This window comes from Equus caballus, chromosome 25, assembly GCF_041296265.1.
Source record: "Equus caballus isolate H_3958 breed thoroughbred chromosome 25, TB-T2T, whole genome shotgun sequence".
Lineage (NCBI taxonomy): Eukaryota > Metazoa > Chordata > Mammalia > Perissodactyla > Equidae > Equus > Equus caballus.
In genome coordinates, this window is record NC_091708.1 from 39,849,643 (window position 1) to 39,872,884 (window position 23,242).

At 55.4% G+C, this 23,242-nt stretch overlaps 1 protein-coding gene, 2 long non-coding RNA genes and 1 other non-coding gene across 5 annotated transcripts; 1 reads left to right on the plus strand and 3 right to left on the minus strand.

Moving 5' to 3' along the window:
• Positions 1–821: 821 nt before the first annotated feature.
• Positions 822–3,985, minus strand: LOC138920796 (uncharacterized). The gene is made up of 2 exons (XR_011432601.1): positions 3,634–3,985; positions 822–2,196 (listed from the first exon to the last, which is right to left on the minus strand). It is a non-coding gene; the product is annotated as an uncharacterized lncRNA (long non-coding RNA).
• On the minus strand, positions 3,515–3,605 carry TRNAR-UCU (transfer RNA arginine (anticodon UCU)). Its single transcript is given in 2 exon segments — positions 3,515–3,550; positions 3,569–3,605. It is a non-coding gene; the product is annotated as a tRNA-Arg (tRNA).
• Positions 3,916–16,359, plus strand: SLC27A4 (solute carrier family 27 member 4). Its single transcript, XM_001500811.5, has 13 exons — positions 3,916–4,242; positions 5,577–5,743; positions 7,333–7,727; positions 9,019–9,177; positions 11,043–11,112; positions 11,220–11,311; positions 12,113–12,222; positions 12,496–12,705; positions 12,867–12,993; positions 13,668–13,805; positions 14,033–14,197; positions 14,292–14,444; positions 15,520–16,359. The coding sequence occupies exons 2-13, from the start codon at positions 5,583–5,585 to the stop codon at positions 15,675–15,677; spliced, it is 1,938 nt and encodes a 645-aa protein (XP_001500861.2). The 5' UTR covers positions 3,916–4,242; positions 5,577–5,582; the 3' UTR covers positions 15,678–16,359.
• Positions 7,333–23,200, minus strand: LOC138920795 (uncharacterized). 2 transcript variants are annotated; one of them, XR_011432600.1, is made up of 3 exons: positions 22,479–23,200; positions 17,106–18,138; positions 7,333–11,590 (listed from the first exon to the last, which is right to left on the minus strand). It is a non-coding gene; the product is annotated as an uncharacterized lncRNA (long non-coding RNA). The 2 variants fall into 2 exon arrangements; XR_011432599.1 differs by lacking the exon at positions 7,333–11,590 and having other exon boundaries at positions 14,723–18,138.
• Between the last annotated feature and the right edge of the window lie 42 nt (positions 23,201–23,242).

Below are 23,242 nucleotides of genomic sequence, written 5' to 3' on the forward strand. Positions count from 1 at the left end.
GTGCCTCAGCCTTCCTTGTGCCACTATATCTCAGTCCAGGGCTCCCAGTGGCAGAGAGAGGGTGTGGAGGGTGTGGGAGGCCGGGGGCCTACCTCAGAACCATGGCCTTGTCAAGAGGGAAGCCTCATGCTGAGCTCTTGGAATTCCTGCAGAAAGAGGAGGGGATGGGGATGAGCTCCCCATACCTCAATGATTTTTTTCCAGGCCTTTCCAGGCCTGCCAGCTGTTTCCATGGCTTCCCCAGGGTCCCAGGGACCCCCACCCCCAGGTCAGTAAAAGTCAGTGGTGCCAAGGTGGGGGGAGGGGTATAGGGGAGGGGATCAGATTCTCCTGGCCTCTGCCCAGCTGGGGAGCTCACCTGCTATGCCACTCGGTGCCTGGATGACCCTGGGCCTTTACAGCACTGGAGAGAGCACTGGGCATCCAGATTAGCTGAGAATGGATGCCGGTTTCCAGACCATAGTGTGGCATTTTTGTCACCAGCTCGCAACTGGAGAAAAATACTGGCAATAGCTACCACTTACTGAGTTCTTCTGACAGTCTATGAGGCCCTGCCAACTTCTGCCTAGAAACTTCCATTCTTCATCTCAATATAATGTGTTGACCTTCTTCCTGTCTTTGGGAACAGCACTCTGTCCCCAGGTCATTTACATGGTCATTTATTGTATTTACAATTACATGGTCATTTCCTTGTCATTCACATCTGTGCTCAAATGTCACCTCCTCAGAGAGGCCTTCCCTGACCACCCCATCTGAAGCAGTCCCCTCCCCTCACTTCATCATATCACTTTATTTTCTATAGAATGCTTACCACTCTGAAATTATCTCATTTGTTATTTATTTACAAGTTCTGTGTCTGCTCCAGGAGGGCAGAGACATTGTTCTTCCCCTTCACTGCTGCAAACAGTGCTTGGCACACAGTAGGGGCTTGCTGCTTCATTGTGGAAGGAATGGATGCCAAGCTTCGTGCTGCGCATCCCCTGTGCAAGACTCGTCTGGTCCCCGCAACAGCCTCACTTCACGGTGAAGACCCCAGGTCTCAGGTTCAGAGCGTGTCCTAGGGTCACACAGCTGGGATATGGTGGAGCCTGTCCTGGGACGCACAGGTCTTGAGTGCTCTCCCAGAAGCCAAAGGAAGGCTCCCTTTCCCTCTGTCTCATCGCAGCCATATGTAGCTGACCCCAGAGCAGTGTTTGGGAGTCCAGGCTCTGAAGGCAGATGGACCTGGGCCTGCTGTTGACCAGCACTGCACCCTTGCAGTAGTCACGTCACCCCTTTGAGCCTCTGCTTCCTCATCTGGAAAATTGGAGCGTATATATCTGTCTCACAACAGGGCCATTGTGCACACCTAGGGCTTTAGCACATAAGCACTTAGGAAATGGAAGTTGTCATTTGGCAGGAATGCCCTTCATGGCCTCTGAAGTCAGCATGTACACAATCAAGCCAGAGGTATTTATTTTGCATACACCCAGAGTGGGAGGACTTATAGAGCTCAGAGATCCTCATGTTAAATGCACCTGATATCTATGGGGTAAACACCTACTCTGTGGCAGGGGTCAAAACACTTCAGTCCCCTGGGGAGGTTTAATTCCTTCAAGTGACTCCAAATGTCAGTCTCTGATAAGTCTGCTGGTTTCAGTGCTGACATTAGTTCCCTAATGCAGGGCAGATGGGGGTCATGTCAGTGGAAAGGAACCCACTGTGAGGTCAGCCTAAGCTCACCCTGTCCCACCCAGCTCCTGCCCTTCTTAGGAACCCTCAGTGGCTCTTGATGGCAGCAGGATCAACAACTCAGCCTGGCAAACAAAGGCCTTTCCAATCACTTTTCCCACTACATAGCCCTCCTGTGCCATGTACTCTGCCATGTGCTCTGATGCACAAGCCCCTAGTCTTCAGTCATTTCACAAATATCTTCTGAGCGTTTGCTGAATGCTGGAGATTCCGCAGTGACTGAGACAGCTGCCTCCCCACCCTCTTAGAGTTGAGCAGTATGGCAGCTGAGGGCCTTCCATGTGCCACCCTGTGCTGAGAGCTTGATATGCATCATCGCACTGAATCCATACCCAGCCTTAGGAGGCAGGGACGGTGATGATTGTATTCCCATTGATGACAACTAAGGACACAGGCTCCATGGGGAGACGTGATTTGCCCAGTGTCTCACAGCTGGGGCTGGGAGTGCAACTCAGATGTGTCTGACTGGAAAGCAAAAAAGACAAATCACAATAGTGTGTGGTGAGTGTTGACAGAAGTACAGTGAGCACTTGGTGAGGGACAACCTATTCTAGTGACCTAATCTCCACCCACGCTCTCTGTGTGTCCAACTAGACTGCAAGCAACTTGAAGGCAGACTGTCTTGTTCCCTCTGTCCTCTCACACCTCCCCCCTCAGGCCTGGCCCAGAGTCTGCGGGGCACTGCTTTGGCTTCACCAAAGTGACCTGCCTGGGTAGAGGAGAGCCTGGGGGCTGGTCGCCACCGCCTTCCTCCAAATTCTCACTTTGCATATGACCTCACAGTCCATGTGGAAATAATCATGTTTATACCCATGGATCCTGGTACAGATAAAGTCAGAGCCTTCAATTCACTCTCCCTGTCATTCATTCAACAAACATTTATTGAGTTTGTTATTTGCTAAGCCCTATGGATACAATGAGATAATCTTCATGTCTAGATATTGTATGTGCTTTGTAGTCAATGAGTCTGTAAACTACAATAATAAATATGTCAAGTGCTAATTCAAATGCTCCCCATGACTCTCCACACCAACCCTGTGAGGTAAGCACTATTAGTATGTCCTCGTTTTTGTAATATAAGAAGAAATGGGGACTGAACTTTCAACTGAAAAGTTAACCCAAATGTGTTGGATGCCAATGCCCAGGCCCATAACCACTGCACCACACCGCCTCCTGAATCTAATACCCGTGGCAGAGGTGGTGTTTTAATTTACCGAGGTCCTCCAAAAGGATGCACCCTATCTGGAAGAAATAGGTCCGAATACTTATCAGACCAAAATTTCATTTTTGATCCCTATGAATAGAGCCTGAAAAATGCCCCTCCCTGCCTTTAAGGACTTCTACTGGACTAGGGGATTAAAGGATCTATTTAAGGACAAGTGGCAACTGTGGATGCCCAACGTGCGTGATTAACAGGGAACCAAATTTTCAGAGGCCCAGAGTCACACAAGGCTGGGAAGCTGGCCAGTGGACCAGGGCTTGGCAGGTGGCATGACAAATATGGTTATAGCTTTAGAGGCCAACCGATTTGCCGCAGAGTCCAGAGGAGGCAGAGACCGAAGTTAGGTACAGGTCTCCATATCACCTCCCTTTGTATCACCAGGTGTGCCAGGCTGCTTATAAGATACCTTGGATGGGAAAGGATTCCTATGCAGTAATCCCCACGCCAAGTTTATTGCTGTCCCAGAAGCAGAGGTGGCAGCCTCAGGTCTACAAGTCTTTTGAACCTCATAAAGTTACTGGAGGCCATAAAATATGAGAATGCGAGTGAGTTGTCAAAATTTGACTCTGGCGGGACTCGAACCCACAACCTTTGAATGACCACACCAGGATCAGCTAGAAGTCCAATGCGCTATCCATTGCACCACAGAGCCAGCCACCCAAACTTGTCCCCTGACTCACCTCTCCACCTGAAACCGCCGTTTCAGAGTTCTTCTAGGTGTCGCTGGCTAGGAGAGGCTTGCTGAACTCTGCACCGGTCTGGACAGGGACTCCTGATTCTGCGCCGTCAGTGAGGGTGGGGGTACTCTGCCCCACGTCCAGACGCCCCAGTACTGGGGAGTCGGGGCCGAGGTAGAGTTCACCTGTCTCCTCCCGACCCTGGAGGTGTCCGCAGCCGGGCGGGACTGGGAGGTGCGGACTACAACTCCCAGGGTGCCGCGCGAGGCGCCGCCCGAGGCCGTCGCGCGCGCAGGACGGGCTGGGCCGGGTGGCGTCGGGCGTGCTGGGGCTGTGCCGCTGGCTGAGGTCGCTGGCCGTGGGGAAGGGGCGAGAGGCGGTGCTGCCGGCCCGCGCAGCCGGTTTGGGTTGCAGGAGGCGGACGGGGGAGGAGCGCCGCGGGCGGGCGGGGCGGTTCGGGCGGCCAGGCCATGCAGGACGCAGAGCCGGCGAGTTGCGGCTGAGACCGGGCTCTACGCACCTAGAGGCAGCTAATGCCCCTCGCTTTCCCCGCTCCGCCACTGGAGTCGGGCCGCATCTGGACGGGGCGCCGCGCGGCGGGGCCGACGCCGGGTGAGCACAGGCCAGGCCAGTGGGTCCCTGGGCGGAGGAATATCCCGGGCCGCGTCGGGGAGGAGTTGACAGCGCCTGCCTGGGGTGAGGCGTCGCACCCTACCGCTCTGTCTCCTTGCCGGGCGCTCTGCCACCCTGGCTCTTTAGGGGCAGAGCGGTCTGCAGTGACGGACGGGGGCCTGAGGGAACTGGGTATCCCCTTCCCTCCTAGCCCCAAGCCCCAGCCTTCCGGGTCGAGTTCCTGCCCTCTGCTCTGGTGGGCTGTGGGAGGCCAGAGATCTGAGGGCCTTGGAAACCCTTGTGTTGGAGTTGGGGACGCTAGTTCGGCCCTCCTCCCGGCTTTCGCTGTTCTCGTGGAGGAGGGGGAGATGGTTCATAAGGGCTCCTTGTGGTTCAGAACATATCCTTATCCTGGTTTGGAGACTCTTAGGCTACATCACAGCCTTGACCTTCAGCCCCCTCCCCAGGAACAGGAGAACCCGAAGGAAAACTGAATCCCATTGGCTGCCCCCTTGAGCAAGTCCGTAAAGCGCCAACAATAGAGCCCAAGAGTCCTAATCTCAGCCCAGCCGGGCCGTTCCCCTCTCCCTAAACCCCAACCCCCAAAGATTCATCTGAGTGATTTGCTGAGTGTGTTTGTGGGGAGTGCCTTCAATGCCTGCTTCCTCTCCCTCAATTACCTTTCCCCTCTGGGCGGTCACCTCTCAGGCACCCCCGGGCTCTAACCTGTCTGCTCCGTCGCCCTCTATGGGCCAGCCGAGGTATGGCGCTGCCCCCCAGGCCGTAGGCAGGGACTGAGCAGGGCCCCTCCCCAGGAAGCTGCTCCTTTGGGTGTTGTGGTTTAGCCTGGTCATCCACAGAACCTCCCTCGGTCTCTAGATGGGGAGTCGAGCCAGAGGCACTTAGGTCAATACCTGCCTCTAAGCCATTTTGATTAGGGACCCTGGATGTCAGGAGAGTAGACTGATCTGTTTTAGCTGGAAAGGCCTCTGAGAGCGAGTCTCACTACACCCATCGCGCAGAGGGGAAGACTGAGGGCTAAAGTGGGAAAGGAACTTGCCCAAGGTCACTCAGAGTGTCGTAGGCAGAGATGGGACTAGGAAGTTAGAACCCAGCCTCCTGCCTGTCACCCCTGGGACTCCAAACCTCAAGTCCCATGCCTATAGCCTGCCCCTCCCAGACAGCCCTGGAAAGGGACCTCGTTCTCAGCCACCCTACTCAGTATGGCTAAGCCTCAGTATGGTAGACCCTTTGGGATCATAGTGGCCTGGCTGCCTGGGTCAGGAGGTGGGAGACCCAGACATCTGGGTCCACTGACTGCCTTGTGCCCACAGGCCACAATGCTCCTCGGGGCATCTCTGGTGGGGATGTTGCTGTTCTCCAGGCTGGTGCTGAAACTGCCCTGGGCCCAAGTGGGGTTCTCCCTTCTGCTCCTCTACCTGGGGTCTGGCGGCTGGCCCTTCATCCGGATCTTCATCAAGACCATCAGACGCGATGTCTTGTGAGTACCTGAGGTCTCTCACACCAAGCTGGGCTCCTAATCCCTAAAATCTCCCCAGACCGGACTCTGTGGCCTCTACCAGCACAGGGCACGTGGGCCCTGAAGGAGCAGCCTCTGCACCATACCTTGCTCCTGGCAGTAGCACCTGGCACTTCCATCTCCAAGGTCAAAGTTTCCTCCTGGGAAATCTCCCTAACTTGGTGTCCCTTAGCCTGGGGCAGACTTGGGGGCCCAGGATATACGTCTGACAACAGATGTGTTGAGGAGCCATCTGCAAGGGGTCCCCAGGACATGCTCTAGCTTGTGAGAGGGTGAAGAGGAACTCTGTGGGAAAGGCCTTGTCTTCGGGTTGGCATGAATCTGAGAGGGCACCAAGTTCTACAGCAGGGCCTCAAATAGATGTCTGGGAGAATCTGCTCCCCAAAGAAGGTCAGGTAAGGTCCACAGGGATACCCTGTACCAGAAACACCCACTGCCACCTGCTCTGTGCCAGGTAGTGTGCTGGCTCTGGGGCCCAGAGAGGATCAAGGCAGACCCAGTCCCGGGCCAAGCTCAGACTGATCAGAGAGATAAGAAGGGGGCACAGTGAATCCCTAACTGGCAGCGCCATGCAGGCAGAGACCCTGGCAGCCTTGCTCACAGTAGTGTCTCAGCATCCAGCACAGTGACCCACGTCCAGAACAGGCAGCTCAGCGTTTGTCACTCTGAGTTGACTGCAAAAGGAGGTATTGAGTGGCCACTGCAGGAAGGGTGGAAGCAGCAGAGAGCTGTGGGAGCATGGAGCAAGGGGAGACAGGTTCAGGCCGGGGCCTTGGGGAATCAGAGAAGCTGGAGGAAAATTATTTGTACTTGAGAGGCACCTCAAGGTGGTAGGAGCAGGGGATTCCAGGTAGAGGGTACAGCATCAGCAAAGGCATAGAGGCCAGGCATCTGGGAGAGTTCAGGGGTCAGAGGTGGCGGGGGGGGGGGGGCAGGAAAGGGGGATGTTGCCAGCGATTCCACAAACACTGACTGAACATCTACCCTGTGCCTGGCCCAGGGCAGGACCTGGGGGATGAGGTGGTAAACAAGAGAGAGCCCTGCCCTTGCTGGGCTCACAGTGGGGAAGACTGGACAAATTGCCAACTTGTCCTTTATTTACTGTGCTGATTGTGGGGAGGTATGATATGGGGCTGTGGAAGGTCCCGAAAGAGGAGTTTGGACTTTGACTTGGGGAGTCCTGGAAGGCTCCGACAGAACAGCAGACTCAGAGCAGAGCTTAGAGGATAGTAGGAGTTGAACTCTGGAGCCAGAGGGGACTGAGGTTCAAGTCTTAGCTCGGCCACATTCCACCCACGAAGTCTGGGGCAAGCCATGGCACTGGCAGAGCGTTAGTTTCCCCTCCTGCACGAGGGAGGGAGTAGTTGCCCAGTCCCTAGTGTTACTGCGTGGCATCGATGAGCTGGTGCGTCTAATGGTGCCCAGAAGGGGAATGTTGCAAGTCATCGGGCTCAGGAGCCTCAGGCCCATGGAGCCGCAACCTGGACCAGGGTATCGAGATCCTCACTCCCAACCCCACAGTCACTGCTCCCTTGCTCGGTCCCATCCAGTGGCGGCATGGTGCTCCTGAAAGTGAAGGTAAAAGTCCGGCGGTACCTGCGGGAGCAGAAGACAGTGCCCCTTTTGTTCGCCTCTACGGTTCGCCGCCACCCTGACAAGACGGCCCTGATCTTCGAGGGCACAGACACCCACTGGACCTTCCGCCAGCTGGACAACTACTCGAGCAGCGTGGCCAACTTCCTGCAGACCCAGGGCCTGGCCTCGGGCGATGTGGCTGCCCTCTTCATGGAGAACCGCAATGAGTTTGTGGGCCTGTGGCTGGGCATGGCCAAGTTGGGCGTGGAGGCGGCACTCATCAACACCAACCTCCGCCGGGATGCCCTGTGCCAATGCCTGACCACCTCCCAGGCCCGGGCCCTCATCTTTGGCAGCGAGATGGCCCCAGGTGAGCCCCAAAGTGTCAGGGGACAGGCAGGGAGTCCCATGGGACCTTGCACACACCACAACCCCTCTCCAGCCCTGGGGGAGGCTGCGCAGCTCCGTGGGTAAGGGCATGAGCCCTGGAGCAGACGGCCTGGGTCTGCTGCTGGTCAGCCGGAGATCCTGAGTGAGAGATGGTATTCTCTGGGCCTCAGTTTCCTCACTGTGGTACCTACCTCATACCTCTTTCAAGAAGATACTTCACCTGAAGCACTAACAGGCTGATGCTACTGTTATCTGGTGCCCTCAGATATAATGGTAACCATTCTTGTGACTAATTAGGCCTCATTTGCCTCGTCTATAAAATGGGAACAAGAATCCATTCCCTGCTTTCCTGCCGAGCTTATGTTTTATTTGCTGCCACATTGGGTACTGACCGAGCACTGAGCTTGGTGCTTTACAAAAGCAGCTTTCATCTTCACAAAGCCTGGTGAGGTAGGGATTGTCATCCAGGCTTTACAGATGAGGAGACCGAGGTTCAGAGTGGTGTGAGGAACTCACCCAAGGTCACATAACTGGTAAGTGGCAGAAGCGGGCTTTGATCTTGGGCTCAACCACAGTGTCCCTGTTCTTCTTGCCCATGCCGCTGTGGTTGTGGAATGATAGACAGGGAAGGTTATTAAGTTGCTGAAAGGGAGGAAGGAGGATGTAGCAGGGAGAGCAAGGAGGATAGAGTGAATCAAGAGGAAGCCAGAGGAAGTGGAGCCAGGTGGGCCAGGACAGGTCCGCGTCCAGGGTGAGTGAGTATCTGGACGTCTGTAGTGCTCAGGGGAGCCTGAGAGAAAGTTCCTACTCTCTGAAGAGGCTGGAGGGCTGCTGGCCTCTGACCCCGACTCCTCCCTTCTAACGGATCCCCCACAGACCAGCACAGTACAGTGGGTAGGAACTCAGACGTTGGTGTGAGATAGAGGCGGCTCTGAGTCCCAGCTCCAGCACATTCTAGCTGTGAGCAAGTCCCTCCCATTCTCAGAGCCTCAATTTCCTCATCTGTAAAACAGGCTGTTATTGGTCTCTGCTTCCTGGGTGTGTGAGCAGGAGAGTGCATGGAGAGAGCCTGTGGTGTAGTTAGCCAGCAGCTAACAGGAGCGGTCACTCCTATGAGCATCTTCCTTATATTGAGTGCCTGTGCTTCACCCATCTCTCTCCCTGCATCCAGCCAGTCTCCCCTGACAGCATGCCCAGTGCTGACACGAGCAGAGGTCCTGGGGACACAGGGTTTCCTGGCCTGCCTGCTAATCTGCCCTGTCTCCCAACAGCTGTCTTTGAGATCCATGCCAGCCTGGACCCCTCACTCCTCCTCTTCTGCTCCGGCCCCTGGGAGCCCAGTGCAGTGCCCACTGGCACAAAGCACCTGGATCCCCTGTTGGCAGATGCCCCCAACCACCTTCCCAGTCGCCCTGACAAGGGCTTCACAGGTGAGCTCCCCACTCCCACAAAGGGGTTCTAAGATGACCAAGACGGAGCACCAGGCTGAGGGTCAGCGGCTTGGGTTCTTCTGCAAACTTGCCTTGTCACCTGGAGTGAGTCATGTGACCTCCTTTTTCCATCTGGGAACATGGGGACAGTAACCCTGGGGTTACCAGGAAAGTAAAATGAGCTGATGTGTATGAAAGTGCCAGGCCTGGTGCTGAGCACACAAGAGCTCACAAAACCTGAGTCTGATTTGTTGAACAAACCTTTGCCGATGCCTGACATGCAGGATCATGTGGAGCTCAGAAACCTGCTTTGTGGGAATTTCGGCTGGGGTTGGGCTGGGAGCAAGGTCCTCTGCAGATTCATCCAGCACATGTTTAGTGCTGGGCTGCCTGCCTTCCCCTCCATCCTCGAGGCAGCCTCCTGGACCCCCTTGCCTCTCTTCCTCTCCACTCCAGCCTGCCTTGTGAAGCAGACAGCCTGTTGCATCACCTGGTGGCTCAGAGCTTGGACTGAGTTCACATCCTGGCTCTACTGCTCCCTTTGTGTGACCCTGAGCTGCCCTCTGAGCCTTGGTTCCCACAGCTGTAAAACTGGGAATAGGGGCCAGCCCAGTGGCGCAGCGGTTAAGTGCTCACGTTCCACTTTGGTAGCCCGGGGTTCGCCGATTCAGATCCCAGGCACGGTCATGGCACCGCTTGGCTAAGCCATGCTGTGGTAGGCATCCCACATACAAAGTAGAGGAAGATGGGCACAGATGTTAATTCAGGGCTAGTCTTCCTCAGAAAAAAAAAAAAAAAAAAAAGCTTGGCAGATGTTAGCTCAGGGCTAGTCTTCCTCAAAAAAAAATTGAGGATAGTCGGGGCCAGCCCGGTGGTTGGGTGGTTGGGTTCACACGCTCCACTTCAGCGGCCCAGGGTTTCACCTGTTTGGATTCTGGGCGTGGACATGGCACCGCTCGTCGAGCCATGCTGGGGCAGCATCCCATATAGCAGAGCTGGAAGGACCTACAACTAGAATATACGACTATGTACTGTGGGCTTTGGGGAGAAGAAGAAAAAAATTGGGGCTGGTAACAGCACCTATTTCATGGAGTGGCTTTGAGGATTGACAAAGATATAGTAGGTCGAGTCCTGGAGCTAGAGTGTGGGAGGAAGTACTCAGTCGCTGGTCATTGTCATTACTGTCATTTAACCTCTGCCACACTGAGATCTTATCTCCTGGGTGCTTTGTAGGCTACTTGAGACCAGGGACTCTGACTGGTTCAGCCTGGTGGCCTCATGGTGCCTAGCACAGGGCTTGCATCGGCAGGCATCCAGAGTGTGAGATGGCTGATATAAAATGTGCAGGATCATCCAGTGGCATTCCTGACTTCCTGGAACCACCAGCCTGGTGGGGCTGAGCCTTGTACAGAAACTGTAATGTGACAGGGTAGGATAAAGAAGAAATGAAGCTGGAAGCCCTCCCTGGTGCCACCTGCCCTCCCGCAAACCTGGGTCAAGTGCTGCTGCTGGGCCTTACCAGACCCTGTGCTTCCCATCTCCTCCCGGCACTCTGTGCTCAATATTGTGATTACCTGTGTCCTCCCATCTGCCTGTCCCACTTGGCTGTGACCTCTGCCAGGGCAGGGGCTGTGCCCGTCTTAGTCACTGATATCTCCCTGCACCTGACACAGAGCGAGGGCCCAGAAAAAGTTTGTTGAAAGAATGGATGCAGGCATTCGAGCAGAGAGTGGTGTCTGGGGTCAGCAGAGTCGGCTTCCTGGGGTAGATGTGATGGGAGTGGGTGTTGGTTTGTCCTTCTGTCTGACTCCATGCCCAGGCCTGTGCTGGCCCCTCACGGCTGCTCACGTGTCTGTTTTCTTCAGATAAGCTCTTGTACATCTACACATCGGGCACCACAGGGCTGCCCAAAGCTGCCATCGTAGTGCACAGCAGGTAAGGGGCAGGCGCCCCAGGGGGAGGGCTGGAGGTGGCAGGGCCTGGGAGCCTCTCCTCCTGCCTTTCCAGGGCCTCACTGAGCCCTCTGCCCCCTACCCTCCCAGGTATTACCGCATGGCTGCCCTGGTCTACTACGGATTCTGCATGCGGCCTAACGACATTGTCTATAACTGCCTCCCCCTCTACCACTCAGCAGGTAACCCTGGGCCCACCTCCTCAGCCTCCAGTGCCCCCAGAGCTTCAGGAACGCCACCCCTCTTGGCAGGCAGCAGGTCATAGTAGAAACACGTGAGCTTTGGAATCAAATCTGGGTTCAAATCCAGATGTGGCCATTGACTGGACTTCTCCTCTGAATGAGGATGGCTACACCAGCCTGATGGTGTGGGTGTCTGTGTCCCGCAGGGCCCCTGGGCTGGTCTGACAGTTCTGTTCATTTCCAGAGGTGTGCACAGCCTGGCTGCTTGCTCTTAGGGGCCTAAGGGAAGACAGAGATGGAATAAATATAGTTCCTGCCCTCAAGCTGCTTAAGAGTCCAGTGTGTATTTGGGGCAGGACAATGATGGGAGCCCACATGAGTCTGGGGAGGGACAGGGAGCAGGAGCTCAGCTCAAGAGAAGAGCCCAGTGATGGCCGGGAAGGCTTCCTGAAGGAGGTGCACCTGAAGCAGGCAGATATGAAGTGCAGAAGCCAGGTGGTCTAGCTCAGTGCCCACTGGCTGAATGGCCGCATTACGAGCATGAGAGCAGGAGCTTGGGACCGGCTCCAGAGGCCCCGGGGGATAGTCTAAGGAATGTGCACTTGATCTCAGAGGCACTGGGGAGCCATGGAAGGTGTGTGACTAGAGAGAGACAGGATCAGTTAGTTTTGGAGGGACAGGACAGGAAAGAGAGAGACCAGGGGAAAGGGCCTTTGAGGAGGTTGGGCTGGGCCAGAGGAGGCTCTGGAGGGAAGGGTCTTCCGTCTCCCTGACCTCCAGGGCCCACCCCTCTGCCTTAAGGGAACATCGTGGGAATCGGGCAGTGCCTGCTCCACGGCCTGACAGTGGTGATCCGGAAGAAGTTCTCGGCTTCCCGGTTCTGGGATGATTGTATCAAGTACAACTGCACAGTGAGTGAGAAGGGAAGGGCAGGAGCTGTCCCTCTGCCTGCTGACCCTCCCACCAACCCCACTCGGGGACGTTTGTCTGACAGCTGGAGGCAGCCAGTCCTTCATTCAGGGCAACATTCCTGTTGTGCAGATGGGGAGGCCCAGAGGACACAGATGGCACAGCGGGCCCCTAGGGGGGTGGGGTCAGGACCAGTAGGGTTGGGACCTGAGAGATTGAGAGGTGGTGAGTGACAACACCTTGGGGGCCCAGACTCACGTCACACTTGCCCCCAGATCGTGCAGTATATTGGGGAACTCTGCCGCTACCTCCTGAACCAGCCGCCCCGGGAGGCAGAGAACCAGCACCGGGTGCGCATGGCGCTCGGCAACGGCCTGCGGCAGTCCATCTGGACCGAATTTTCTAGTCGCTTCCACATCCCCCAGGTGGCTGAGTTCTATGGCGCCACTGAGTGTAACTGCAGCCTGGGCAACTTCGACAGCCAGGTGCGGCCCAGGTCGGGGCGGGGCGCGGACGGACCAGGGAAGGCACTGCAGCAGAGGGGAGGGCAGGGTTCCAGCGAGGGAGTGTGGGTGGCAGAGCCCCCCACCCCTCGAGTGTTGGGCCCATGGTGGGAGAGCACAGGCCCAAGTCTTGGCCTTTGCAGGTGGGAGCCTGTGGCTTCAACAGCCGCATTCTGTCCTTCGTGTACCCCATCCGGCTGGTACGTGTCAATGAGGACACCATGGAGCTGATCCGGGGGCCTGATGGCGTCTGCCTTCCCTGCCAGCCAGGTCTACCCTGGGGTTGGAATTGGGTGTTAAGAAGGGGAGAGATTGGCCCAGGAGGGAGATGGGACAGGGGTCAATGAGTAGGGAGCCCTATTCTGACCAGTGGCCATCACTTAGCTCTTTGCTTAGGACTACAAGGCATTTCTTTCTTCATCCATCCATCTACTCATTCACCATCCCATCCATCCCTCAGTGCATTCATTCACTTTCATGTTGAGGACCCTGGGTCTAGGCCAACTAGGATTGATCCTAGGTCAGCCCCTTAGCTTTATGCCCTAGTCCCCTCATCTGCAAGTGGGGCTGATGGTAGCACCACCTCCTGGGGTTGCCCCAAGGATGATGTGTGGTAAAGAACACAAAGCTCTTTGAGCAGAGCCAGGGGCCCAGGGAGTGCTGGCTTTCGTCAGGATGTCCATGTAGAGCTTGGCCACCCTTCATTTATTTATTCATCTTACCATCTGTTTGGTGACCAGACATGACTGAGTGCCTACATGTACCAGACCTGCTCAGAGAAGCTCCCTGCCCTCGGGGCTCCTGGGCTGGGGGCAGAAATGGGTGTTTCTAGGGGAAGCAGTGTGAACAGAAGCCAGATCAAGATGCAGGGTGCATTGGGGAGTGGGGGAGCTGGTGGAAGAGGCCACTCAGGGCAAATCTGACTCTCATTTTCCTGCCCCCAGGTGAGCCAGGCCAGCTGGTGGGCCGCATCATCCAGCAGGACCCCCTGCGGCGCTTCGATGGCTACCTCAACCACGGCGCCAACAATAAGAAGATTGCCAAGGATGTCTTCCAGAAGGGGGACCAGGCCTACCTCACCGGTGGGTGGGCATCTCTCTCCAGCCCCTCATAGCCCCTTTGAGCTGGGCAGGGTGGAGAGGAATAAAGGGGCCTTCCCCCACCTTCAGAGAACACCTCCCCAGGACTCCCCGAGTCCCAGCCCTTATGGTTGAGCAGATCCTTGGGATCCAGCAAGGACTGCCTGGCCTAAGTCACTGGGCCACAAGCCAGGCCTGCCCACGCCCTGCCTCACACAACCCCTCCCTAGGTGACGTGCTGGTGATGGACGAGCTGGGCTACCTGTACTTCCGAGACCGCACGGGGGACACGTTTCGCTGGAAAGGTGAGAATGTGTCCACCACGGAGGTGGAAGGCACGCTCAGCCGCCTGCTGGACATGGCCGACGTGGCAGTGTATGGTGTCGAGGTGCCAGGTATGTATGGGAAGGCAGGAGGTGCCAGGGATGTGTGGGGAAAAGCCAGCAGGAGGCACTGCCAGCCTCTCACCATCCACCCTGCTGCCCCCAGGAACTGAGGGCCGGGCCGGAATGGCTGCTGTGGCCAGCCCCGCTGGCAGCTGTGACCTAGAGCACTTTGCACGGCTCCTGGAGAAGGAGCTGCCCCTATACGCCCGCCCCATCTTCCTGCGCTTCCTGCCTGCACAGGAGCTGCACAAAACAGGTCTGTCTCCTCCCCTGCGCCAGCTCACAGGTTCCTGGCCACCTCCCATGTGGTCATCATGCCAGCCCCTGCCTTGCTGGAAAGGCTTCCCTGACTGATGTGACCCCTGCCCAGTATCAGGCCCCTGGGAGCACCTGAACCAGCTGAAGTAGGGGGGGCCTGACGGACTGCGAGCCCCCTGAGGATTGGAGGATGGCCTTGACTTCTCTGTCCAGGAGAGGCAGGGGAGCTGTCAGACCTCAGGGTTCAGAGAGGCAGCACAAATACCCCACTCTTACTTAGGGCTTAAAACAACCATTTTATTTGCCCGCAATTTGGGAGTGAGTGCTTCTTTGTTGGCCTCACTTGGGGTCAAAGAGCTGCCATCCCTCAGTACATACAAGGAAGGGAGGAATCTGTAGCCATTTTTGTCAGTCTATCATACCTGGGTTCAAATCCCAGCTCCACCACTTACTAGCTGTGTGATGTTGGCCCAGAGGTGTGCCTCTCTGAGCATCAGTCTTGTCCTCTGTACAGTAGCTAATATGATGGACTAAAAGATGCATAATTTACATTACATACTATTAAGAAAGAAAACCACTGCTAATTAAACTATTTCAGAGATGTTAAAATTTTAAAACACGTGCATCTTAGAACCTATAGAATTAGGTTGAGCCCCTGTCTCTGGGGTTGATGTGCAGATTAAATGAGATTATGCCTGTGCCTGGGAGGTGCTTGAACAAAGGGAGTAATCACAGGAGACCCAAGTTCTGGTCCTCTCAGTATGTGGCCTTGGACAAATATCTCCCCTTCTTCAGGTCTCAGTTTCCCCATCTGCGCAAAGGAGACGGGTAACATGGCCCCCACACCCCTTTGCCAGGGCTGCTCTGAGAAGCGAGACAAAATGTGATGGAGCCTTTTTTGCAAACTGTAAAGCACTGTGCTCCTCCTCCCATGCATGCCCTTTCCTGTGTTCTCTCTAGTCCTCCTTCTCTGCCCATCCTCAACTCTGGCGGTCGGGTACCTGGAACTCGGGCCTCTGCACTCTACCCTCTGACTCTGACTCTTTTTCCCCCCATCTCCCCCGCCCCCTCAGGGACCTTCAAGTTACTGAAGACGGATCTGCGGAAGGAGGGCTTTGACCCAGCGGTTGTGAAAGATCCGCTGTTCTACCTGGACACCCGGAAGTGCCGCTACGTCCCACTGGACGGAGAGGCCTACAGCCGCATCCAGGCAGGCGAGGAGAAGCTGTGATTTGCCCCGAATCCCTCTGAGGGCCAGTGGAGGCTGGACCCAGAGCCCCAGCTCCTACTCCAGAGGGGTCCTGGGCAATGCCAGACCAAAGCAAGCAGGACCCAGCACCTCGGCTCGAGGTGCTGACCCCCTCCCCCTCAAAACTGCCAAGTGACCCACTGCCACCTCCCCCCGAGGCTTTCTGTGAAAGCCTCATGTCCACATATGTCTTTGAGGCTAGGCGGGGCCTCTGGGCCCCAGGCTGAGACTGACTGGGCCCCTCAGGATGATGTCTTAGGTCTGGGCAGGGGGAGGTGGAGGGTTACCAAGGACTTCCCAGAGAGCAGGGAGCTGTACATGGGACCAGGGCAGAAGCCCCCAGACTCAGGAAGCCAGCAGAGTGGGCAGGAGCAGCAGTGGCCGACAAACATGTGGCCAAAGAGGATCCTGGCCCACAAACTGCTCAAGTGTCACTCTGCCCTGCTTCGGCCTGCAGAAGGGCGGACCCCAACCTGCAGCAGGTGGCTTGGACAGAACACCTCCTCCTGTCCTCCTCTCCCTGGGTGGCTGCCTGGCTATCCCTCAGGCAGCGCCTTTCTGTCTTTGTGGGTCTGTCCATGTCACCTTCTCCATCTCAGTCCTGGCCTGGCTATGAGGAGGGGTGGGGGGCGCTCAGGGGCCAATAAACTCTGCCTTGACTTCCCCTAGCGTGTGCATGCCGCCTGAGCTCACCCCCAGCCTGCTCAGGCCCTACCTCCTGCCCCATTCACTCACTCATCCATTCACTCACTCACTTGGACTTGGGGATACAGCAGGTAAGACCCCACAGCCCCTGCCCTCAATGTGTTGTCTCAGGTGGGGGGCATTCCCCACCTGAGCCTGGCAAGGTATTTAACAGCATGAGCTTGGAAGCCCAACCAGCTGTGTCACTTATGAGCTTATGGCCTTGGGCAAGTGACTCAGTTCCCTCGTCTGTGAAATGGGAATAATCAGGAGGATTCAGAAAGCTGAAGGTAGCCATTATGAGGGGAGGGCCCTAACCCAGGACAGGATCCCATCTCCACACCCTTGTTCCTGCTGTTCCCTTGGCCTGGGGTGTATTTCCCAGGGGTTTGGGGGCTGCGCGACCAGGGCAAGGCTGCCTAACCAGCCCTGGCAGAGTCCAGGAAAGCTTTCTGGAGTCTTATGAAGGCTGTAGGGTCAGCAGTGCCAGTGGAGAGCCAGCTGTCCCCTAGGCCCCATCGCCAGAGTCACACCCAGGCTGGAAGCGCACAGCCCAATGGGAAAAGGGGCCACACGGCCCAGGGCAGCAGACAGGGTGTACCGGGGGCTTCATCCTCACTGTTTAACCCTCACCACGGTCTGTGTTACTTGGCTGAGGTCATACAGCAAGTAGGGGAAGTTGGAATACAAATCCCAGCCCCGTGCCCCTCCCGCTCCTCCACTCGCCTCCTTGGTGCAGAAGACAACAGGAAAGCCCGAAGAGCTTCCATTCCATTCATGCCTGTGGAGCTCACTGTGGGCCACACCCTAGGCCAGCAGCTGACAGTTTGGGTGGAGGGTGGCCAGGATGAGAAATCTGGGGTGCCTCTTGGGGGAGTGACCTTTGAAAGATAAGAAGTGTGATGCCAGTCCTGGGGGAAGGTGGGGAGAGGTGGGCAGAGCTGGAGTCCACCCTTGGAGAGGAGGTTGGGGGCGCGAGGGGCGGGAACTGACTGCCGGCTCACAGGCATAGCTGCAGTGCCCCAGTGTGACCAGCAGAGGGCGCGTGGACCTCGCAGAATCCTGTCGGCCCTTTTAGCTCAACCTTGGGAAGCGCAAAGGAGGGGCTGAGGGCCCACTTCCCCCGCAAGCCGGGTACCCAGCCCAGAAGGTCCTGTATGGGCCTTTGGTCGGACTTCCAAGGGGCTGGACTTGGCTGGCAGTGAAGCTTCCTGTCTTTCACTTCCAGCAATAAGTGCTCTCCAATAGAAAGGAGCCTCCCAGGGGGCCCTGTTCCTTCCTCCAGGTTGAACACAGTCACCAAAAGGCAGTATGGAGTGGTGGTTAAAAGCTCCATCTTGAGAGTCAATCAGGCCTGCGTTCAATTCCATTTGCCAGGCTAAGCCTCGGTTTCCCCTCCTGTAAACGGAGGTCTAGGAATCCCCACCTCGGGACGGTTGTGAACATGCAGTGAGATCGTGTGTGGACACTAGGCACAGGGCCTGCTGCTGCTATCTGCTCAGAACATGGTAGTTAAAAGAAAGAAGGAGAGGTGACTGGCCCGGTGGCGCAGCGGTTAAGTTCCATGTTCCGCTTCGATGACCTGGGTTTCCCTGGTTTGGATTCCGAGTGTGGACATGTCACCGCTTAGCAAGCCATGCTGTAGTAGGTGTCCCACATATAAAGTAGAGGAAGATGGGCATGGATGGTAGCTCAGAGCCAGTCTTCCTCAGCAAAAAGAGAAGGATTGGCAGCAGATGTTAGCTCAGGGCTAATCTTCCTCAAAAAGGAAAAAAAAAAGAAAAAGATATATTCAGATGTTAAGATCCCAAACTAGGCCTGTTTCCCCCTTCTGCACCGCCGTGCCCCCCCCACAGCCCCTCCATGAAACAGGAAACTCGCGGGCCTCTGGGCTGCACGGGGCTCTTCTCTGCCTCTGGTCATCTCCATGCACGTAGCAGGTGTTCAACACGTGCTCGTGAAGTTAACTGACAAGAACTACTGTTTATTAGGCATTTCCTGACGTTTATATGGTGCATGATGGTTTACAAAGCACCGCGTGCGTAAGTTCGTCTATGGAGTCGATTTGAAAGGCCTACTCTGTCAGGAGAGGGGATTGGGGGGGCACAGGGAGTAAGCTGGAGCCCCAGGCCCTGATCCGCCCTCAGGGAGCCCACTGTCTGGGGGCGGGGAGAGGGGCTAGCAGTGAAGAAGCTAAGGGTGTGGGCTTAGCTGCACCCTTACCCAGCATTGGGGGGCGGGGGGAGGGGGCGTGTTTCATGGTCAGAGAGGCGTTTCCAGGAAGAGCCATCCCAGAAGGGGGCTGGGGGGAGTCCCAAACAGAAGGCACAGCAAAGTCATAAAAGCTTGGAGGTGAAGGGCCAGCAGGTTAAGGAGGCTGCAGGGGTGGGGTGGGGCGAGAGTGGAGGCAAGATACAAAAAGTGAAAAGTGAATCCTTTGTGGGCACTTCTACTTGCACGCCTCCAGAGACTGGGTGCTCTGCTAGAAAATCCTTGTTTCAGGTCAAACCCACTTCCTGACACTTGGGATGGCCACCACGTATGGAGCCCTTCCTATGTGCCAGGTGCTATGTGCAGCGCTTTATGTGCATTATTTCATTGAATCCATAACGCAAAGCAGCTGCTATTTTTATGCCCATTCCACAGACGAGGAATCTGAGGTGCAGAGAGCAAAGTCCCTCCACAGACCACAGAGTCTGTGAATGGCAGCACTGGGATGCAAGCCCCCTCCCCGGAGCTTCCGTGTTCCCATATGCAACCTACACCCGGGGACGCTGGAGGGGCCCTGCCTCCAGCGTCCCCGGAGGTCCTACCGCCCTCGGGACAGGCAAGTGGCCGCCCAGGCCAGAGCTTGGTGTATCACTTTCAATTCCTGGGAAGAAGGTTAAATACCTCCGAGAGGCCCATTGAGGCGGTGGCGACGAGGGGCGACCGAGTGACTTTCAAAGGGGCCTGAATGCGTGGCTGGCCCCTCCCCCCCGAGGATGGGGCCCTGCTTCCTCCCCGCCTAATGATATTCTGGGCTCAGCCCTCGTCTTTGGCGGCAGTTTAACCCAAGCCGGGGCGGATTTCTTTCTCACTGATCTCAGCTTGACACCCAATTAGCACAAGAATGGGAGGAGGAAGCCTGCGAGAGGCGCCTCCCAGCCTCCCGGGGCGCGCAAGGCAAGACAAAGGGCAGCGGGCATGGGGGCACCCGCGGCCTCGCCGCCCCCGTCTCCAGCCGCCATTGTCTCCCTAGGAGCTTCAGAGGGGATAGAGGCCGACGCCCGGCTGGCTGGCCTGCTGAAGGGGACAGAGGATGGGGTGCAAGCCCTTCTTCTGCGTGGATCCCGGGGAAGGCAGATGGCTGAACCTGGGCCAAGGGAAGGCAGCGAGGGTCAGTGAGTGGGGTTAGGGATCCTGAAGGCGCCACAGGCTGGGGTTGAGGCCTCATGGGCCCACAGGCAAGCCATCAGTTCTGAGCCTCCGTGTTCTCATTTGAAAAATGGGGATGATAATAGTCCCTGCGAGGAATCAATCAGGCAACGTATGTTCGGCACCTAGCAGGTGCAAAGTGGGTGTTCAATAAATACTCGTTGAATGAATGTATGATAGACTTATTGTTACTACTTTAGAGGTTGAGTAGGGTAGGCTTAGGGGCAGGAGAAGGAAGGGCTTTCTGGAGCGAGAGCCAGGCATTCACAGGATAGGTTGATTTACCCAGAAGTGAGCTCCGAGTCTTTGGGGCTATGCAAGAAGCAGCTGGAGGACTCCCTGCCTCTTGAGATGTGCAGGGAGGAGGGAATGCCTCTGGCTTTCCCACATGCCCCTCCATCTCCCACAATTCCTTGGGACTTGGGCTTAGAGGTGACTTCCTCTGGGAAGCCTTCCCTGATCACAAAGGCTGGATGAGGGGGCCTCTTCCAGCTCCACAGCCCCCCATGTGCCCCCTTCATAACACTGATTGCACTTTGTGGGCCATTTTTTACTGTGGTTTATGTCTTTTCCTGGAACATCAGCCCCAGGAGGGCAGGGACCCACTGGTTTTGTTCGCCATTGTGTTCCCAGCACTGGCACTGGGCCTGGCACTTAATAGATGCTCAATGAATGTTTGTCAAATGGATGAAGCTCTTCCAATGCTCCCCAGCTCTCCTGTTCCAGACCCAGGAGACAGCAGCTCCCAGGGTCAGAGGATAGTCAATTCATGGAGGTAAGCTAGGAACAGAAGCTGTGAAGGGCTCTGAATGCCCTCTAGGTAGGCCTTTACCTCGCTGGCAAAGAGAAGCCATTCAATGACTTTGAGCAGGAGTGATATGTGTTCACTCCTTCATTCATTCAGCAAGCACTTACCAAACCTCTACAACTATAAAGCTCCTTTCTATGAGCTAAGGATCAAAGATGAATCAGGCAAGGTTTCTAGAGCTCAGGCTTGGAGGAGCCATTGGAAGAATCTTAGAATATTTTTGCTGAAAGGACCTTAAGAGATCATTTGGTCCCATGCCTTCTTTACAGATTGGGGAAACTAAGAGAGCGGAAAGTGACCTAACCACACAGCACGGAGACTGTGGGGCCTTTCCATTTACCACAGGATTCTTTTGTACTTTTCGAGGACCAGGGCTATGTCTCATTTGTCCTCAGTTTGCCAGTGCCCTGGAAAGATGCCTGGTACGTTGAAGGGGCTCAGGGCTGTCCCAGGAGTTGAACTGCACAAGGAAGCCAAGGCCAGAGGGAGGGAGGTGGGAGGCAGGCAGGCCAGAGAAGCAGGTGCAGGTGAGAGGTGATGGGAGTGGTGGTGGTGGAAGAATTTTGGGTGCTAAATCAGCTTAGAAGCAAGACAAATCCAAATTGGTGACTGTCTGGATATGGGAGAGAATTAAAAACAATGTCCAGGGTTTCTTGCTTGGGTGTTCCAGGGGATGGCAGTGGTCTTCTTGAGATGGGGAAGACAGGGGAGAGCCTGTTTTAGGGAAAATGGTGGGACCTGGATATAAAGCTGGCAGTTGAACTCCTAGCTCTTAGTGATTACAGATCTTCCTTGACTTTCGATGGGGTTACCTCCCAATAAACCCACTGTAAGTTGAAAACACTGTAAGTCGAAAATGCAGGGGCTGGCCCTGTGGCGAAGTGGTTAAGTTCGTGCGCTCTGCTGCAGGCGGCCCAGTGTTTGATTGATTCGAATCCTGGGCGTGGACATGGCACTGCTCATCAAACCACGCTGAGGCAGCGTCCCACATGCCACAACTAGAAGGACCCACAACAAAGAATATACAACTATGTACCGGGGGGCTTTGGGGAGAAAAAGGAAAAAAATTAAAAGAAAAAAAAAGAAAATGCATTTACTACACCTCACCTACCGAACATCATAGCTTAGCCTAGCCTACCTTAAATGTGCTCAGAACACTTACATCAGCCTGCAGTTGGGCAAAATTATCTACACAAAGCCTATAATACAGTGTTGGATATCTCATGTAATTTATTGAATACTGAAAGTGAAAAACAGAATGGTGGTCTGGCTACAGAGTGGTTGTAAGTGTAGAGGTTGTTTACCCTCGTGATCCAGCTTCTAAGTGGGAGATGAGGCTTCCTGCCGTTGCCCAGCATCACAAGAGTACTGTACCACACTTCCCCTAGCCCAGGAAAAGATCAAAATTCAAAGCTAGGTTTCTAGTGAATGCGTATTGCTTTCACACAGTTGTAAAGACAAAAAATTTTAAATCCAACCATCATAAGTCGAGGACCGTCTGTACATCATTATATCCGCCCTTAACCACCAGGCTACACGACCATACTCTACCAACGCTGAGTTCGGTTTTGGAAGTGCTGTGCTTAAAGACACCCTGAGACATCCACTTCACTCCATTTCTGCCCTGGATTTTTGGAACAGGCTCCAGTGGTCTCTCTACCTCTTTCCTTGTTCCCCTCCAAACTATTGTCCAAACTGCAGCCAGAAAGGATATTTTAAGACACAGTTCTAATGTCACCCCGTCCCAAACCCTTCAAAGGCCATCCATCGCCCTTAGAGATTGAAGTTCTTACCTGGCTCATAAGGAATAGTGTGACCCCTGCCCACCTTTCTAGCCTCATCTCTTACCAGGCCCTCTGCTCCCCGATTCCTACCTTCCTCTCATGATGCTCCAGCGTGTTCTCCACCCAGAGTCTCGCACCTTCTGTTCTCACTGGAATGCTCCCAGAAGTTTCTCTCCCTTCATATCCACCGAGTTAACTCTACTCAGGCTTTAGAGCTCAGTGCAAATCTAGTCCAGTCCGTTTTCTTTTTAAAGTTCCTTTAACTTCAGATCGTTTCTTTCAGTTTGAGAATTTACAGTAGTATGATTGGTACGTTTATTTGATTAGAGCTAATTTCCCCCACTAGACTGCGAGCGCCCTAAAGGCAAGAACCTTGCCCACCCAGTTGACTTCATCCACAGCACCGACCAAAACGCCTGGCACACGGAGGACGTGCAAGAAATTATCTGATGAATGAGTGAAGTCCAGATAGACAGCGAAAGGGGCGGTTGGATAGCGAGTCGATAGCGCAGGAGAGAGATTTCTGGGCTGGAAATAAAGATTTGGGGGTCGTTTATACCTCCGGTCAAGACGAGGGGACAGGCTCGCCCAAGCGGTGCGCGGACTGGAGAGACATTTGTAACTAATGCAAATAAACAGTAATATGGCTCACAGTCGCTATGCTCACAGTCACACTCCCCTCCACCCAGCGATAGCTCGTACAAGTCCCAGCCCACCCGGGCTCTCTGCACTGCTCCATAAACGGCAGACGGGGAGCAACTCGAGCCCCCAGCAGCGCCCGCGGCCTCCCGTCCTCCGCCCCGCGCTCCGAGGCTTCCTCCAATAGCTGAGGACGATGGCTCCCCTCCGGGTGC

Excerpts from the sequence above, each read along its gene's own strand:
- SLC27A4 (XM_001500811.5), top strand. The coding sequence starts at position 5,583 with ATGCTCCTCGGGGCATCTCTGGTGGGGATGTTGCTGTTCTCCAGGCTG. Across the intron at positions 5,744-7,332 it reads ACCATCAGACGCGATGTCTT|TGGCGGCATGGTGCTCCTGA; the intron begins GTGAGTACCTGA and ends GGTCCCATCCAG. Across the intron at positions 7,728-9,018 it reads TGGCAGCGAGATGGCCCCAG|CTGTCTTTGAGATCCATGCC; the intron begins GTGAGCCCCAAA and ends GTCTCCCAACAG.